Raw genomic sequence first — 19,149 nt, 5'->3', positions numbered from 1 at the left:
AGATTATAATTTGAATTGTGTTTTTCAGTTCTGGAGTTTTACTTAGGATTCTAAAAAATAGAGTTTTAAACTTTTCTGCAAAATTCTTAAGCTTTTCTTGCAAATATTAAATACAGTTAAAACTCCATCATGCAGATGTCTGATTAATCTGTTTATTGTTGGCTGTTGTTTTCCTTGGTTCTCAGTCACATAGTCTTTGTCTTTTTGTATGTCTTTGTCTTTTTCTTAGATATTTTTTAAGTGCCAGAAATTATTATGAAAACATAATTTGAGCTTTGCAATAGTGTTATCTTCCTCCAGAGAGGACTGAAATTTGCTCTGGCATGTAGCTAGGGTCAGTAGCAATCCCAGATCACTTTAAATGTATCTGAGAATGAGATGATTTGAAGTTGGCCGTTAATCCCTACAAGGGCTAGTTTATTTAGAGTTGATTCCTCCTTACTCTTAGAATGAAGACATTTTGAGCCCAGTACAAATCCTAGAGTTTCTCGGCAACTTTCACCTTCCCTGGGAGGCTGTGATTTTCAATATTGATTTCTTAGCCCCTGAAATCTGTTCAAAGGTCTGTTCAGCTTTTTAGCTTCTTCTATCAGAATTACCAGATGCCTCAAGGGGAAAAGATTGCTCTACATGCTTATTAGTTCAACTCTTTGGGTTTCCCTCTTCTCCACATCAGCCTTGTAATTCTTCACTGCCTTAGTAGCTCTCTGGTGCTTTCAAAGAGATATTTTATATGTATACATATTTTTTTAATTGTAGTAAATGTACATGACCAAACTAACCATTTTAACCATTAGTTTTCATTATTTTTTTTTTTTGAGAAAGGGCATGAGTGGGAGAGAGGGACAGAGTGTGAGAGAGAGAGAATCCCAAGCAGACTCCACATTCAATGCAGACTTTGCATTCATTGCAAAGTCTAATGTGGGGCTCGATCCCATGACCCTGGGATCATGACCTGAGCCATAACCAAGAGTCAGATGCTCAACTGACTCAGCCACCAGGCACCCCTTTTTAACCATTTTTAAGTACAGTTCGGTGGTATTAAGTACATTCACATCATTGTGCATCCATCATTACTATTTATTTGGAGCTCTTCTTTTTTTTTTTTTTAATAAAAAAAAATTTTTTTTTTACTCCTTGAGAGAGTGAGGGGGAGAGAGAGTGTGAGTGAGTGAAGGGTGGGGCGGGGTGGGGGATACAGAGGGATCTGAAGTGGGCTCTGCACTGATAGCAGAGAGCCCTAATGTGGGGCTCGAACTCACAAACCATGAGATCATGACCTGAGCTAAGTCTGACACTTAACTGATCCACCCAGGTGCCCCTGAAACTCTTCATTTTAAATAAACAAAATCAGGAGTCGGACGTTTAACCGACTGAGTCACTGAAGTGCTCCGATATGTAAAATGATTTTTGAAAATAGTTTATCTAGGGGTGCCTGAGTGGTTCAGTTGGTTAAGTATCCAACTTCGGCTCAGGTCATGATCTCACAGTTCATGGGTTCAAACCCCGCATTGGGCTCTGTGCTGACAGCTCAGAGCCTGGACCCTGCTTTGGATTCTGTGTCTTCCTCTCTCTCTCCCCCTCCCCGACTTGTATTGTGCCTCTGTCTGTCTCCCTCTTTAAAAAAAAAAAATGAATAAACATTAAAAAAAAAAATTAAAAGTGTGCTGTAAAAAAAATAGTTTATCTAGCTTTTCTATTTTTCACCAAGAAGGCTGATCCAGAAGTGAAACTCTCTTGTCTTTTGCACCTAGCACGGTGCTGTATCTGGTGTGGAAGGGAGGAGGGAAAGGAAAGAAAATGCTCTGGAAACTGTAAGGTGCTATACAAATATAAAGTGCGAGTTATACACAGCACAGTGTGATGGGTAAGAGTTGGCTTCTGGAGTTAGCATGACCTGGTTTTGAAGATGTCTGACTTCGGGCAAGTTATTTTACCTATGTTGACTATGAAGACCATTTACATATAGATTTTTTTATTTTGTGAAAAGCAGATTACTAGACCAGGACTGAAAAAAACTTGTGTATTTGCTTGGGAACTGGTAAAAAGAAGGTAAGAAGAATCTGCTTTACAAAGCTGAAATGTCTGTTGTAAGGATACCAATGAGAAAATGCAAAGAAAGTTTCTGGCATTCAGTAAGTGCTTAGTAAATTTGTTGTTTCCTGCAGTTGTAATTTTTGTCGGCTTCTGAACCAAACATGCCATTGTATCTGCTGATTGCAGTCCCGGCTCTGAGGTTAGCTTGTCCTTTTCCAAAGATACTTTTCTCCCCCAGTAGTGTCTGTGCGATACGGTTTCTGGCGCAAACTGTATTGGCTTGCAGAAAAAAGGAGTGTTAATGATCTCTGTCATCCCTTATTGCTTACCTGGTTTCTCTTATTCTGCTAGGACTCTGGCTAGGAGTGGAATGGGACAATCCCACGAGAGGAAAGCATGATGGAAGCCATGAAGGGATTGTGTATTTTAAATGCAGGTAATTTGTCATGATGAATTTGCATGGTTATTTGGGACAATATTTAAGATTTGAATAAAGGGAGGTGGAGAAGAGGAAATGTTTGGCTTTGGGGGTAGTTACAATGTAGAATTTGATGTGTTCTAAAAAAAACAATTCTATTTGTACAACTTTTTTTTTGTTAGTGTTTAATATTTATTTTGAGAGAGAGATGAAGAGAGCAGGGGAGGGGCAGAGAGGGAGAGAGAGAATCCCAAGAATCCGCACTGTCAGTGCAGAGCCTGATGTAGGGCTCGATCTCATGACCATGAGATCATGATCTGAACTGAAACCAAGAGTTGGACGCTTAACCGACTGAGCCACCCAGGCGCCCCAACAGATTTTTTGTAAGTGGATAAATATAAACATTTCTCATCGATTCATTAACAAGTGAGTCCACTAAGTGAGTAGTAAAAAAGAGAAATAGCTTAGATATCTAGTAAGAAGCAGTTGATTGAACAAAATACAGAACATCCGAAGGGTAGAATGCTAGGCCACCATTAAAAAAGACTATCATGGAAAGAGTTACACCTTATATTGCATGTCTATTAATATTTTTAGCTGCTTGATTTCAGAGAAGCTGCATGAAGCTTTGAAAAAGATGGTGGGGTGATTTCAGGCAGAATCGTTTAAATTTTTTTTGTTTTCTTTAGGTTTTCGTTCTCAAAAAGATCTCTTAACATTAAGCTTATTTTTCCTTAAATGTGGTACAGTGAACACAGTCCTGGCCTGGAAATCAAGAGGCCTCTAACTCTGTTCTTAACAATCGTTATGACCCCAAACAGCACTAAATTTATTAACCTCTAAAATGGGGATTGAAATTAGATAATAGCAAAATACGGCCTACCAGTCTGTATATTAGATATATAGCAAAATTAGATCTGAAATTAGATAATAGCAAAATTCCCCGGCCTACCAGTCTGTAATTTTAGAATATCAGGTTAGAAGAATCAGCATGTCCTTGGAGGCCAGTTGTGATTGCAAACCTGGAATGAGGCCAGCTCAGAATCTGTCAAGAGTTCATGGAGGCGGGGGCAGGGCGGGATGCCCGGGTGGCTCAGTCGTTTAAGTGTGTGACTCTGGGTTTCAGCTAAGGTCCATGATTGCATGGTTTGTGAGATGGAGCCCTATGTCGGGCTCTGTGCTGATGGTGCAGAGCCTGCTTGGGATTCTCTCTCTCCCTCTCTCTGCCTCTGCCCTGCTTGTGTTCTATCTCTCAAAATAAATAAATAAACTTAAAAAAAAAAAAAAAAAACTCACGGAGGATATGTTTAGGGAGGTGTGGAAATAGAAATTTCTTACCCTGGCCTGTTGCTCCCTCACCCACCTGAGCCATGCCTGCATGGTCCTTCGTGGTCTTTAGGTAGAGTGATATTTGCAGTCTTAGTTATTCTGAGTATAGAAATCAAGGGTTCTTTTGGTCCTGGCAGATCTAGGATTTGCCTGAAGTGCTGATAGGAGGCCTCGGTTCAAGGACATGGGCTCAGTGTTTGGATTCTTACCCTTGGAGCAGCATTTCCTGATTTCATTATGTCTTCTAGTGTAGTCATGCCTGAGCATTTGCAGACATTTCTCTTACTATAAACTACTTTTCTTTCGTTTCATTGAAATGAGCCTTTTGTTGACTTTAATGCCCTATATGGGTAGATAATGTTAATTATGAATTCCATTTCAGGATATTTATTGGGCAGTACAGAGAGGAGCATTGGATCCGATGTGGTAGAAAACCACTTGCCTAGAGTGAAGGAATGATCTGTATAGTTGTTAATGTTTATATTGGTATAATTAGAACATGACTAATAAAGCTTATACCAATATCTTAGAGTCTCTGCATCAGACAAAACAGATTATGTTACATGTTATTTGTTATTGAGCTAATTCAGATCTCGTCCTAATATGTCATATGTGCTTCTTCCCTGTCAAATTCATTGCAGTCTTTTTTTATATTGCAAATTCTACTTGGAAAGTCATAATGACAAGTATTTTACCACAGTAAACATGTTTCTTTATGTTTAGACGTTATTTTCATGAAGCTGAAGCAATTTTAAGTTGTCAGATCACAAATTTTCTCATGATAAGCGTGTGAAATATTACGGTAAATGGCAAAATGGTAGTGTACCTGTTTTCGACAAGAAAAATGAGTCCCAGGCCATCCTATTCGAGCAGAACTCGGATCCTTCTCTCTTCAGAAGCCTGGGTTAATATCAGGGGACTGCTAGTGTTGCATATATAACAATGGAGAGAGGTGCTCTGGCACATATAGCAATATACATAGTCGAGTGAAATTGAACAGTTAGTTCTGCGAACTTGTCTGAAAGGCTCTAAACATGCCTGCAGCAAATAGGTTATGAGGATCAACAACATTTTTTGGAGTCTCCCCAGGGACCCAGCCTTTCCCAGGATGCAGCATCTAAATCCCCAATGAGAAAAATGCTTCCTATGGAGAATTTTGTAATCTCTTGAGAACTCTTTACCTTTGAGTAAGATTGCCAGATGCGGGTAGTAAGTACACAAAATGCATGGTGAAATTCAAATCTTCTAAAACTTTGCATTTTAAGCAAGATGTCAGGATGTATGAAGTGGATTTTGGTGAGTTCTGGTGCGCGTCCCCAGCATCAGGTTGGTAGGATGACTGACGCTCTGCTGTTCAGAGTAAGGTCCTGCCCCTCGACGACTGATTTTTAGAAGAGACCGTGTCGTTCTCAAGGCCTGACTCATGGCACACGTCGTTCTCAGTAGATTTTACCACGACCAGCTCGCCTCACCTTAATCTCATGAGACTCCAGCGTAAAGTGGAATAACATTTGCCAGGGTCTAATCTCTCCTTTAATAATCACCTGACGGAAGAATATGGGTTTCACTTTAACCCAGGGAATAAACATTTGTACAGTTAGTTTATAGTGTCGCCATATTTTATCACATTTGATCCTTACTCTGACTCTTTGAGATTGTTATGACAGGTGTCATTAATATTTTTCACTGATGACCAAATATGGCAATGGGTTATGAAGATAGCATTTTAGTTGAGCTGATGAAATCCTGGCTGTGGATTTCTCTTCATTGGAGTCCTCTAAAAATAAGATCGTTCTGTGGGGTTTTTTCTCCACCCCCAGTAGTTGGTGTGAGTGTGTCAGAAGAGGATTAGGGAGTGGACCAGATCGCCTCCTAAGGCCCCCTCTAAACCTGGGTTTTGATCATTTCGTGTCACTCTGTAGTTGCAGCCTGATCTCTGATATAACCTGCAGTAAATAGGGTGATCTCCTGAGCTATTACCCATAATAAATATTTGGGACACTACCAGTTAATATTAGTTTACAGTTTCTCCTAGAATTTGTGTTATGAACTGGTCAGCAGCGCTTTCCTGGGTGCTGTTCTCCATCTCTTGTTTCTTGGGGAGTAGAGGCATTCAATTAAGGTGATGAACCTTGATGTTCTCGGCACCTTGTCCCTTAGATAGCAGAGTGATTTCCAGTTTTTTCTTTCAACCTAGAGAGTATACTGTAAACAGAACTGTGTGGGACAGCCTTCCACTGCTCAGGTTTTATTTAAAATGCCCTCTTTCCAAGCAGTTACCTAATTTTTCTGGTGAGCAAGAAATCTTGAAGTGTGACTTTTTGTGGCACCTGGCTGGTTCAGTTGGTGGAGCATGCAACTCTTGATCTCGGGTTGTAAGTTTGAGCCCCACTTTGGGTGTAGAGATTACTCAAAAATAAAATCTTAAAAAAAAAAAAAATGTGACTTTTCTTTGGCACCAGTGAATGGAATCTAATACCTGACATCAGAGGAAACACACTGTTTAGACTTTGTGCACAATCCTGGATAACTTACAAAATACAATCTTGATGAACTCATCCTGTGTGTGCCATAAAGATTGTCGTAAAGATTGTTGTAAAGCATTTTGAGGTTCTTGCGATGGCATTAACGAATCAGTCTAAACTACTTTCCCTGGTGTGGTATAAAGTGTTGCAAGAATTTTTTTAAAAAGTCACTAAATGTACTGATGGCTTGCAAAAGATGAAGAAGAGAGGCATTTCATACTTGGAAGACTCCCATAAATCAGGGCAAAATAAAAATTGCATCACTCAGGAGCAGTCTACAAAAAGATGCTTAGCTAACCGAGTGTTTTTCCATTGGGAACATGAGTTCGCCAGGTCACTTCTCACATACAGCAATATACATAGTCGAGTGAAATTGAACAGTTAGTTCTGTGAGCTTGCCTGAAAGGCTCTAAACATGCCTGCAGCAAATAGGTTATGAAGATCAACAACATTTTTTGGAGTCTCCCCAGGGACCCAGCCTTTCCCAGGATGCAGCATCTAAATCCCCAGTGAGAAAATGCTTCCTATGGAGAATTTTGTAATCTTTTGGGGACCCTTTACCTTTGAAGATTGCCAGATGCAGGTAATAAATATACAAAATGCATGGTGAAATTCAAATTTAACTGGCACTCTGAATTTACCCGTTGGGGATAATGGTACAGGTTGAGCCTCGATTACAGGGGTTTGTGGGAGTCTCCACTTCTACCAGGGCCATGATCAGGATGTCCTTTTGTTAGCATCATCTGTACTTGGTGGGCAGGAAGAGGAAGGAACTGGAACATGCTGAATGCTAATGAGTAAAACGTTTGGACCCTCCTCCTTCTGCTCCTTCCCCATATGTTTTCTCTTTGGACAGGGTTCAGAATTTTGGTGTTGGGTTGCAACATCTCCATATTAATCTAGAATCTCTATGGAGTCTATGTAAATTATTAGTTTATTTTTGGAGATTTATTGTTACTGGTGGGCACTCATTCAACTGGCATTTTTCATTATTTGTGGGGCCGTTTTGTTTTCTGAGAAACCCTCCAGGAATGTGCCAGAGGAGACTGATCTTTGATGTTATCCTTTGATCTGTAAAGGGCACAGCATCTACTTTGCAACTACCTAATACATACCATTCCAACTCCTTTCATCTGCCTGCAGCCGAACTAAAGAGTAATAAAGATTTCTTCTTGAATGATTCATTACCACTGTTTAAAAAGTGTAGATTTTTAAGAACAAAAAGGAAAACCATGGTATTTGTTTTACATTGTTGTTTTATCATTTATTATAACTGTGCTAGTTTTTAAACTTGCGTGCTTATGCTTTTTCATGTATTTTGTTGTTGATGTATAGCTGACATGTAGTGTTTTGTTGGTTTTGGGTGTACAACATTGTGTTTGACGATGCTGTCATTCGTCAAGTGCTCGCCACGATAAACGCAGTCACTGTCACCATACAGACACATGTATGTAGCATGTATTATTGCTACAGTAGTATTGACTATATTCCCTATACTGTACTTGTCACCCCCATGACCTGTTTTTAACTGGAAGTTTGTACCTCTTCATCCCCTTCTCCTGTTACGCTTATCCCTACCTTCCTCCCCACTCTGGTAACCACCAGTTCCCTGTGTTTAGGAGTCTGTTCTTATTTTGTTTGTTCATTTGTTTTTTAGATTCCACATATAAGTGGAATCATATGGTGTTTGTCTTCCTCTGTCTGACATATTTCACTTAGCACAATCCCCTTTAGGGTGTTGTCGTGAATGGCAAGATTGCAGTCTTTTTATGGCCGAGTAAATATCCCATTGTGTATTTGTATGTCTGTCTACACCACATCTTTCTTTTGGATTCATCTATGGATGGACACTTAGGTTGCATCTGTATCTTCGCTATTTTAAATAATGCTGCAATAAACATAGGGATGCATATGTGTGTTTGAACTAGTGTTTTTTGTTTCTTTGGGTAATTACTCAGCAGTGGAATTGCTGGATTGTATGGTATTTCCTTTTGTTTCTTTCTTTCTTTCTTTTTTTTTTTTTAAGTAGGCTTCATGCCAACTTAAAAGCCCAACATAGGGCTTCAGCTCACGACTTTGAGATTAAAACCCAAGCTGAGATCAAGAGTCAGATGCTTAACAGAGCCACCCAGCAACCCCTGGTATTTCAATTTTTAGTTTTTTGAGGAACCGCCATACTGTTTTCCTTAGTGGCTACATGAATTTACATTCACATCAATAGTGCACAGGGGTTCCCTTTTCCCCACATCCTTGCCTACACCTACTTAGTGCCTTTTTGGTGGTAGCTGTTCTGACTGGTGTCTCCTTATGGTTTTGGATTGCATTGCCTGAGGGTTAGTGATGCTGAGTGTCTTCGTATGTGTCTGTTGGCCTCTGTGTGTCTTCTTTGGAAAAATGTCTATTCAAGTCCTCTACCCATCTTTTAGTTGATTATTTGTTTTTTCTTAATGTTGACTTGTATGTTTTTTATGTATTTTGGATATTAACTCCTTAATGAATAGGTCATTTGCAAATATCTTCTCCCATTCAGTGGGTTGCCTTCTCCTTTCTTTTTGTTTTTAAGACTTTGTTTTCAAGTAATCTCTGCACCCACTGTGGGGCTTGAACTCACAATTGTGAGATCAAGAATTGCATGCTTCACCAACTGAGCCATCCAGGTGCCCTGCCTTTTTGTTTTGTTGATGGGTTCCTTCCTGAGCAAACGCTTCTTAGTTTGGTGTTGTCCCAATGGTTCATTTTTGCTTTTGTTTCCCTTATCTGAGGAGACATATCCAGAAAAATCTTGTTAAAGAGATTACTGCCTATGTTCCTTTTAGGAGTTTAATGGTTTCAGGCCTTACATTTAGGTCTTTAATCCATTTTGAATTTATTTTTGCACACTGTGTAAGTGGTCCTGTTTCACTCTTGGATGTAGCTGTTCAGTTTTCTCAACATCATTTATTGTAAGACTGCTCTTTCCCCATTGTATTCTTGCCTCCTATGTCATAGAGGTCCCCCTCCTGCCCCCCCCCCCCCGGGCTCCCTATTCTCTTCCACTGATTTATGTGTTCTGTGCCAATACCTTATTGTTTTTGATTACTTCAGCTTTATAGTGTAGCTTGAAATTTGGGATTGTGATACATCCACTTTGTTCTTCTTTCTCAGAATTGCTTTTGGCTATTCTGGGTCTTCTGTGCTTCCATACAAATTTTAGGATTGTTTGTTCTAGTTCTGTGTAGTGCTGCTGACAGTCCTTTGATAGGGATTGCATTGAATCTGTCAATTGCTTTGGGTAGTATGGACATCTCAACATTATTATTCCAATTCATGAGCGTGGGATATCTTGCCATTTGTTTGTGTTCTCTTAAATTTCTTTCATCAGTGTCTTACAGTTTTCAGAGTAAAAGTCTTTCACTCCTTGGTTACATTTGTTCCTAGGTAATTGCGTCTGCAATTGTAAATGGGATCATTTTTTTGATTTCTCTTTCTGCTACTTCATTATTAGTGTATAGAAACATAATAGATTTCTGTGTATTAATTTTGTATCCTACAGCTTTACTGAATTGATTTATTCTAATAGTTTTTTTGGTGGAGTCTCTAGGGTTTTCTATATATAGTATCATGTCATCTGCAAATAGTGACAGTTGTATTTCTGTCTTACCAATTTGGGTGCCTTTTGTTATTTTTTTTCTCATTTGATTACTGCCACTAGGATTATTTTTTCATTTAAATCACATAATGTTTGAAAAATAGATCTTCCAAAAAACAGAAAAAAGACAAATCTTCCTCCATTTCCACGCCCCCCCCATGTTACTCCTTTAAGGCAAACCAGTACTATTTGATAAATTTCATACTTGCATTTCATTAGAATGTCAGATTTCACTAGTTTGTAAATTAAAACCTGTTTTAAAAATGTGAGATTCTCGTAACTGTCGCTTAGATGCAAAACCTACTTGTTTGTACACATTTAGATAGATGGAGATATATAAACTATTATCCTAAACTGTCTGGAGTTATTTCAACACCTGACTACATCTTGGGGCTTCGTTCAGCTTTGTGCGCATGAGATGTTTACCATTAGTAGCATTTATTTGGCAGTAAACACAAGATCTCTTTGTGTGCTGCCCTGACAGAAAACGCAAGGAGATAATCCAAAAGCGATCTCTGCAATTTACTTCAGAAAAAGCACCATAATATTTTATTGAAGCATTTGTTTCAACCATAATATTTTATTGAAAATGTTATACAGTTCCATAAATGTTTTATTTTCGATAATACTGCTTCTGTTGTGCTACTTTATCTTCATAAGCATTTACACGTAGGATCCTGTTTGATGCCTGTGGTAGGACAAAAGTACCATTCTTTTTTACCAATCTATTGGTTGTCCTGCAAGATTCCACAAAGATTCTCCTTCTTTGTCGAATACACATTAGACCCAAGGTTCTTTTTGTGATACACATCCTTTCAGGAGGCATAAGAGTATATATTTTTAAAGTTTATTTATTTAAATAATCTCTACACCCAGCGTGGGGCTTGAACTCCTCTAGATGGGTCAGTTTCTCTCTTTCTTCCCACGGCCTTTCACCATAGTCTAGCATGAGGTTCTTTACGGTGTCTGTTTTCCAAGAGGGTGAAAATGGAGGCTGCGAGGCCTCTTAAGGCTCAGGCTTCACTCCTTTTTGGTAAAAGCAAGTCACTGGGTGAGTCTAGATTCAAGAGGAGGGGGAATAGGTTTTTGTTGATGGGACAAGTGGCAAAATCCCATTGCCAAAGGGCATGTGGGCTTGGAGTCATCTGTGGAAGTAACTTACCACAGTTCACCAGCTGTCACCATTACTCCCCTCTCTTCCCCATGTCCCATTCGCTCCTCTCACCCCCAAGAGTCTCACCCCTTTTGGCCCTGGCTCGAAATCTAAGGTGTTGCCAAACTACTTCCAGGTGCCAGTGAGGCTCCTTGGATGCATTTTCTGGTGTAGGTGCCCATCAGGAGCTCCTGGATCCAGAGGTCTGGGAAGTAAAAAGTTATCGGCCCTCCTCACACCCAGCATGCAGTGATGAGAGGGTCAGAGTAACTGCAGTCGATATTCTGGTTCAAAAAAGGAGAAGGAGAAGCACCTAGCAGACAATAGTAAGCTGCATGGTTTTGAAATCCAGCCTGGTGCACGTCGCCATTTCCTCTTACTCGGAGGCATGGAGTGTTCCTTGTTGAGGGTGCATTTCTGTTTCTTGGAAGCGCATCTTGCCAGTAAACCTAAGAGTTCTAGATGAGCCTATTCAAATGAAGATATCTGTATTATGAAAGCACCTTGCCTCATTCTTAGCACCTACTAGACTGTCAAAGTATTGAGTTGTGGAATATTACTTACTCAATACATGATGCTCTTTTGGAACATTCAAAGCATTGGTGTCTAAACTTTTATGCACAAGTTAAATGTTTTACAGATGAGAAATTCACAAATTAATGATACCATATTTCTGGAGGGTTTTGCTTGTTTTTCTTTTTTTTTTTTTTTGTAATAACCTTTAATCTTCCTTTATAATAACCTTTTGTTTTGCTGCTTCCAGTTTCTTAATTTGTGTGTGTTTTTTTTAAACTAAACAACACATACAAAGCACTTGACAGAGCCCCGAATAGAGAGTTCCATTCCTTCACAGGCCATGATAATGGCTATTGCTTTTATTTGTTTTTCATGTTATTTTGAGAGAGAGCACAAACGGGAGAGGGGTAGAAAAGAGAGATAGAGGATCCCAAGTAGGCTCTGCGCTGACAGCAGAAAGCCCCATGTGGGGCTTGAACTTACAAACTGTAAGGTTGTGACCTGAGCCAGAGAGCTGGACACTTAATGGACTGAGCCACCCAGGCGCCCTGTAAATCATTGTTTTCAGCCCCTATGCTTTGGGGGCAGTTTTTATGTAGCAGTAGATAGCAGCTTTGTGCCTGATGTCGTGTGTGAACTTTATCTTGCATGTATTAGTAACTGCATTTTTTTTTTCTTAGCAAAACTACATAGTTTGTATCACGAAATTATGTCATCATTGATGTTCTACACCGCAGGAGCCCATCTGAACAAGTTGGGCAGCCACTTGAGTTTAGAGAGTATGGCTTCTGGGATATCCCAGTGTTTGAGAACATGTGGGTTTATGTTTAATGGTACGTGAGATACAGTACTGTATGGAAAGGACAGATGGCTTGCACTGGGCAATGTAGTGATGGTGTATTTGATCCTTATAAATAACCTCATTTGATGATAGGGGTTTATAGTTGAGGCAGCTGGCTGAGAATGTAAATTCAGTTGTCTGAGGTCATATAGCCAGTGAGTAATGGAGCCCTGGGGGATCCCAGCTCTGCCTGACTCCAGAGCTGTTCCCAGTCTATCCTGATCCTGCCTCCCATCTGAGGAATGTATAGGTTAATTAGGAATTTAAGGAATGTGTTCAATTTACCAAAAGAAGCCATTAATTTGTATCTATAAGCCCAGACAGAGACGTGGGAGAGGATAGCAGTGCACCAGTAGTCAGAAATCCAAGATTTTGGGTCATAGCCGTGATCTCTCTAACAGTGGACCCCAGGATCCCCAACTGAAGTATGTATTTTGAGAGAGAGAGAAAGAGAGAACCAGCAGGAGAGGGGCAGAGGGAGAGAGTGGGGGACAGAGGATCTGAAGCAGACTCCATGCCGACAGTAGAGAGCCCAGTGTGGGGCTTGAACCCAGGAACTGTGCAATCATGGCCTGAATCGAAGTCAGACGTTTAACTTACTAAGCCACCCAGGAGCCCTCAGTATTGTTTTAAATAGGCAAATTCCTGGGCTCCAGCCCAGCCCCACTGAATGAGTATCCCCGGGGTGGAATCCAGTAAGATTTTTCAGTGATTTTCTGATATTTAGGTGTTGTTGTCTTTTAAGTTTATTTATTTTGAGAGAGAGAGAGAGAGGGAGAGTGGCACCGAGCCCAATGTGGGGCTCAATCTGACGAATCATGAGATCATGACCTGAGCTGAAACCAGGAGTCGGACACTTACCTAACTGAGCCACCCAGGCCCCCTGCTTTTTAGGTTATGTTTGAGGAGTCCTAGCCTAGATAATCTCTAAAGAAGATCTCTTTGAACTCTTTAAGAAGTGATGCTAGCTGTATTTGAGCTCTCTAGCCAAGTAATGTAACTGCACTTCTTAAAACAGAACTGCATTTTTTTACAGCATGAACCTATCCTAGGGTAAAATGTAATATTTTCTAGGAAGCTTCCACTAGTCAGTGATCCTCTGATATCACAACATACTGTAGAGACCCAGAACTTGATTTTGCTGCGACAGAAAATTTAATTTCCTGCGTCTTCCATTCTCCCCTGTCCATTGGATTATTTTCAACAGCATACAGACCAGATCTACCCTCCCATCGTTAAGACATTCCCTCTTTTAATCCCCTCTGTTCAGCCATTGCCCTGTGCCCTTCTCCCCTTTGCGGTAAAGCCCTTCTGGGCGAGAGTAGCCATTGGGCCCAGTGTCCTCTCCCTTTCTGGAACTCACCTGCCAGGCTGCCTCCCCAGTGCTCCTACCAGGGTCACCTTCTAGTTGCTAGGTTTGGTGGCCAGCCTCAGCCGTCCCCTCACATCCTTCCATAGCACTGGACACGTCCCCTTTACGTCCCCTTTCGTCACTGCCTTCCAGGACACCACACTCTGGGCGGGGGGGGGGGGGGGGGGGCTCTAGTGACCTCTGTGCCATTTCTGCTTCCCTGAGACATTACTTCTGACTTCTGGGGATCACAAGTCCCTTTCACATTGTGGTGCTCTCTGTGGCCCCACTTAAAAAAAAAAAAGTGTATGTTGATATGGTCAAAATTTATCAGTATAAGTTTTCATCCTTTTAAATTCTGGTGAGTTCTAGGAAGGTTCAATTTCTTTAAGAGTTAAAGGTAACGAGACGAAATAGTATTTGTAATTTTTGGCCATTCATGTATTTCATCATTTACTCTTTTAAGTGATTAATATTAACATGTATGGCTGTTTTATAGCGCATACTTAGATTATTCTAAAAATAAGGTCTTGTTGCCATGATGTAATAGTGGATGGTGACATTTAAGGGGTCCAAAGATCCACTTTGACTCTCTTGAAAGCCTGACAGAGTGGCCATTGCACACAGTAATATAATTAGTCTTTCCATTAAATCCTGCTAGAGGTTATTACTAAGAATTGCTCTAATAGCTGAAATTGTGGTAAAATATCCTATATTTCTGTAGAATTCTTCCCACATTCTCTGTTTAAGCCCCATATTTAAGCTTTTTAAAATATATTTAGTTCAAGTTGTTTTTTAAATGTTTTCATTTCTTTGTGTCCTTATTCAGTCCTTTTCTGTCTGGATATGATTCCTCTATACGTGTGTCATGTACAGTTTGGTTCGATTTTTAAAAATCTCAACATTATTTTGTAACTTCATTAAGTGTTACAGCTAGAATTTTTAATGACTGCATCTGTCTGGTTGAATTAATAGTTCTTATTCAGCTGGGCTTTTTTATGGTGTCCAGAGTTCCTCAGTCACAAACAAATGCTATTATACAGAAGCTTTGTAAATTCAATTTTGTTTTTATTTTATTTTATTTTATTTTTTTTTAACGTTTTTATTTATTTTTGAGACAGAGACAGAGCATGAACAGGGGAGGGGCAGAGAGAGAGGGAGACACAGAATCGGAAGCAGGCTCCAGGCTCTGAGCCATCAGCCCAGAGCCCGACACGGGGCTCGAACTCACGGACCGTGAGATCGTGACCCGAGCTGAAGTCGGACGCCCAACTGACTGAGCCACCCAGGCGCCCCTGTTTTTATTTTTAAATGATTGTCTGCTGACAAATTCCCTAGAGTAGGATTATACAATGAAAAATCCAGTCTTGAGGTCCTTGAGGTGTTAGGATTTTTCTTTATTTTTTGCCAGTTTTGTTGAGAATAATTTAATTATTTGAATTTGCATTTCTTAATTAGCAAGGTGAAACTTCCCCCTATGGATTTAATACTTCCGTTTCCTCTTGTGCGAATTGTTCCTTATTTCTTGTTTGTTGACCTGTTGGGACTTGATACGCTTGCATAAGCTCACAACCCTTTTTGAGGAATCGTATCAATTATACATTTGTATATTATTTTCCTTTTATGCTGATTTTAATTTTTCGGCATAGAGAAAAATTTGCTGGCCTTCAGAACGTTGCATTTATGACCATTCTGGTGGATGAAATTTTCTTTCTCTTCTTTTTGTAAATTATGTAATCGTTGGGGCGTGTGGCTGGCTCAGTTGGTAGAGCATGCAACTCTTGATTTCAGGGTTGTAGGTTCAAGACCCACACTGGGTGTAGAGATTACTGAAAAAGATAATCTTTAAAAAATGTGTGATTGCTTTTATTTGCTACTAAATATTTGTGAACAAATTTGTAAATGCAGACATTTTACATTCTTGGCAGACTGAATTTACAGAGGATTTTCAAATGTGTCCTTGTGTTTAAATGTCCACATTGATGATATTTCATCTGTTCCATTTCTCCTTTTTCCCCAGGCACCCAACAGGAGGATCCTTTGTTCGTCCAAACAAAGTAAATTTTGGAGTGGACTTTCTCACTGCAGTGAATAATCGCTACGTGTTAGAAGATGGACCGGAGGAAGATGGAAAAGAGCAACCTGTTACAATTGGAAATAAACCTGTGGAAACTATTGGTTTTGACTCTGTCGTAAAACAGCAAAGGTATGTAGAGTTGATAAGGGCAGAACTGACTTTGACCATTTCATCACCGGTCAGGATTGAACGAAGTTCACCCGACTGACTGTGTTTTGATACTCAACACTTTGCTCCCAAACTGGTCTGGCCTTCCTGCACAAACACAAATTGAAATCAGACGAATCTGAGGATTGAAGTCTTCAGGGAAACTAAAATTCTTAATTTGGTATAGGGTTGTTGGGCTTTGCCAGATGGAATTGAAACATTGGGTTGCCCATTATTCATATTTATGCCGACTGCCTTGTATGATAAGTAACTAAGACTGACATTTCGGTTCTTTTTTATTTCATGGTGACATTTCTAACCGGAGATAAGTCAGAAATGGGAGCAGAGGCCTCACCTGCCTTGTGGCATGCTGGTGCCATCTAGAACTGAGTTAGCTTCCATCTCTGGCTGCACACCCTTGTCACATGGGCTGCTTGTGAAAATGCAGAATCTTGGGTCCCATTCCAAACCTGAATCAGAATACCATGGGCTTTTGCTTTTAGAAGGACCTCAGATTATTATGTAGCAGTCTGAGGGGCACTAAAGAATCCATTGTAGAACTGTGCATGCAAACATTCTGTTGTCTGAAACTCTCTGGACACTGTGGTTCTATGCAGAGGGGCTTTCTGCTCCAACGCACTATCTGAATCAGAGTGAGTAGAAGCTCATGTTCCCACAAAGACACAAGTGCACAAGAACCTCCCAGGATATGCAGGTCAACTGATGGTCAGTGTTGTGGTGTTTGACCCTGACCTGGATGAGGTGACTTCGTAGCGACCCCTGGTGGCCGCTGTGGAGAGGAGGTTTGTAGCCGCGTGGCTTATTAGGGCTGCAATCTTTTACTTTCTCAAGTGAAAGAATTAAACTGTGGTTTTGTTCTAAGTACGTTTATTTGCTATCTTATTTATCTGTTGTTATTGTTGTTAATATTTAACATAATACAAAATATAAAGTGCACATGGTGACAGTGTTGAAGAATAAATTCATTTCTTTGATACCTCTGCTTTGTAGCATAGATGACCCCCATAAACAACAACAAGGGAAAATTCACGGGAACAATCCAAATATCTGTAAACCTAGAACGGATGAATAGTGTTGCATTCATTCGGTGGCGTACTGTCAGCAGTGAACATGCGAACAACAGCTCTGTGCAAGAGTGTGGGTGAAATCTCAGAAACATAGCGTCCAGGAGTCAGACACCAGGAAGTACACGTCGTGTGATGCCGTGTATACGAAGGTCAAAAGCAGGCATAACTGATCTATAGTGTTAGAAGTCAGAATAGACAGTTTTAAGGGGAGGGAGAAGCAGCTGTCCGGGGCACAAAGAGGCCTTCCCGAGTCCTGGGAATGTACTATGTTTTTTTTTTTTTTTTTTTTTTTTTTTATCATTTCACTTTATTTTTTTTTATTTTTTAGTAGGCTCCACACCCAACGCAGAGCTTGAACTCACGACCCTGATATCTAGAGTCACGTCCTCTACGGACTGAGCCAGCCAGGCGACCCTGTACTATTTCTTGATCTGGGTGGTGGTCACCTGTGCAAACTCACTTAAAATCACGGAGATGTGTAGTTATGTATACGTAGGCTAATGCACATACTTTCCTATATGTAACTTTTTTCAATAAAAAAAATAAAACTGTGAAGGAGGAAAAAAAACTTGGAATAAATTGAGATTTTTTTAAAAATTTTTTTTTTTTAATGTTTATTTATTTTTGAGACAGAGACAGAGCATGAACGGGGGAGGGGCAGAGAGAGAGGGAGACACAGAATGGGAAGCAGGCTCCAGGCTCTGAGCCATCAGCCCAGAGCCCGACGCGGGGCTCGAACTCACGGACCGTGAGATCGTGACCTGAGCTGAAGTCAGATGCTTAACCGACTGAGCCACCCAGGCGCCCCATAAATTGAGATTTTTAAAAACGCAACAACTTGACAGTAAATCACAAAGCAGTTTACACTCATTGGTGAAAATTTAGGAACTATAAATTGAACAAAAGGAGGTTATGACTTAATGCCACCACCGAGAGATAACTGTCATGAGTATTTTTTGCTTTTTATCCTACTGGTTTACTTAGATTTGAAGAACTATGTGCTTCATAGGGTTGGATTTCTTGGCTTTATTTTTTTCCATTTAAAATGCAAGTAATGAAAAAAATGCACATATCGTGGTATCTTTTACCTACCCCAAAAGAGGCACAGTTTTTTCTTACTGGTTAATCTCTTTCAGAGAATACCACGATTCTGTCAATATTGACAAATTGCAAACCTATTTTTCTCCCCTAGCTTATGAACAACTGTATAACTCAAGAATTTGGGTGGGGGGGGGGAATGACCCTACTATTTGAGCATCATTGTGTTCAGTAATTGCCAGTGACTTTCTTGGAAATGACCAATGATGGAGTCAAGCTGGGTTCAGATGTCAGCTAAGCCAACTTCTAACCCTGACACTTTCTAGCTTTTAGAGCTAGTATGTCTCATTCTAAGCCTCGGTTTCTTCATTTGCAAAACATTACCTAAGCTGTTAGAGCTGCTGGGGATAACAAGTGAGATTGTGCAGTGAAATTCAGTCATCTGTGTTAAGGATGGAAAGAAACCTCTACTTTAAGCCATCATATTACCTCCTTAATAATATCCAGCTGACCAGCTCTGAGTTTGTACCACTAAGACTTATAAAAATTGGATTAAAAAAAGAAAAACCAGTATGTGGGATTTCTCTTGGACATGGCTTTGGCTTTGGAGTGAGGTCCCCCGGGCACTGCAGTGAACTCACTGGCACAGCAGGGTATTTTTAACTTTAGAGGGGAATGGTGACCTCTGTTGGACACAGAGCAAGCTATTAGCTTGAGGTTGTTCAGTTTCATGATATTCCTGCGGTTCCTTTTGTGGGTGTCCTATCCCTGCAAAGCTGGGTTTTTGGTGATGGCTGTGATAAAAAGCAAGCATCTCCTGAAAATCATCATGGAAACAAGAAATGGAGATAGTGATGTCCAATCTGATTCCAGGGTTTGGGAAGTTGTGCAGGGCCCAGCTGACACTAAGTTCACGGACGTAAATAGTTAAGTTGTTTGGCCCTAACTACTTACTAAATGGAAACTGAGGTGTTTTGTTTGTCTCAGGGACACACTGAAAA

The 19,149-nt window shown here is 40.2% G+C and overlaps 1 protein-coding gene across 2 annotated transcripts in view; it reads left to right on the top strand.

The window, feature by feature from the left end:
* The window catches only part of TBCE (tubulin folding cofactor E), a 92,296-nt gene that overhangs the window by 50,620 nt on the left and 22,527 nt on the right, over nt 1–19,149 (top strand). For both annotated transcript variants that reach the window (XM_049644970.1, XM_049644971.1), the window contains exons 3-4: nt 2,389–2,473; nt 15,819–16,004. In XM_049644970.1, the coding sequence (XP_049500927.1) occupies nt 2,389–2,473; nt 15,819–16,004 (271 nt within the window). The remainder of the gene's footprint in view (nt 1–2,388; nt 2,474–15,818; nt 16,005–19,149) is intronic.

The sequence above is a fragment of the Panthera uncia genome, chromosome D2 (genome assembly GCF_023721935.1).
Source record: "Panthera uncia isolate 11264 chromosome D2, Puncia_PCG_1.0, whole genome shotgun sequence".
NCBI classification, from domain to species: Eukaryota; Metazoa; Chordata; class Mammalia; order Carnivora; family Felidae; genus Panthera; species Panthera uncia.
This window is presented reverse-complemented; position numbering and strand designations above follow the sequence as displayed.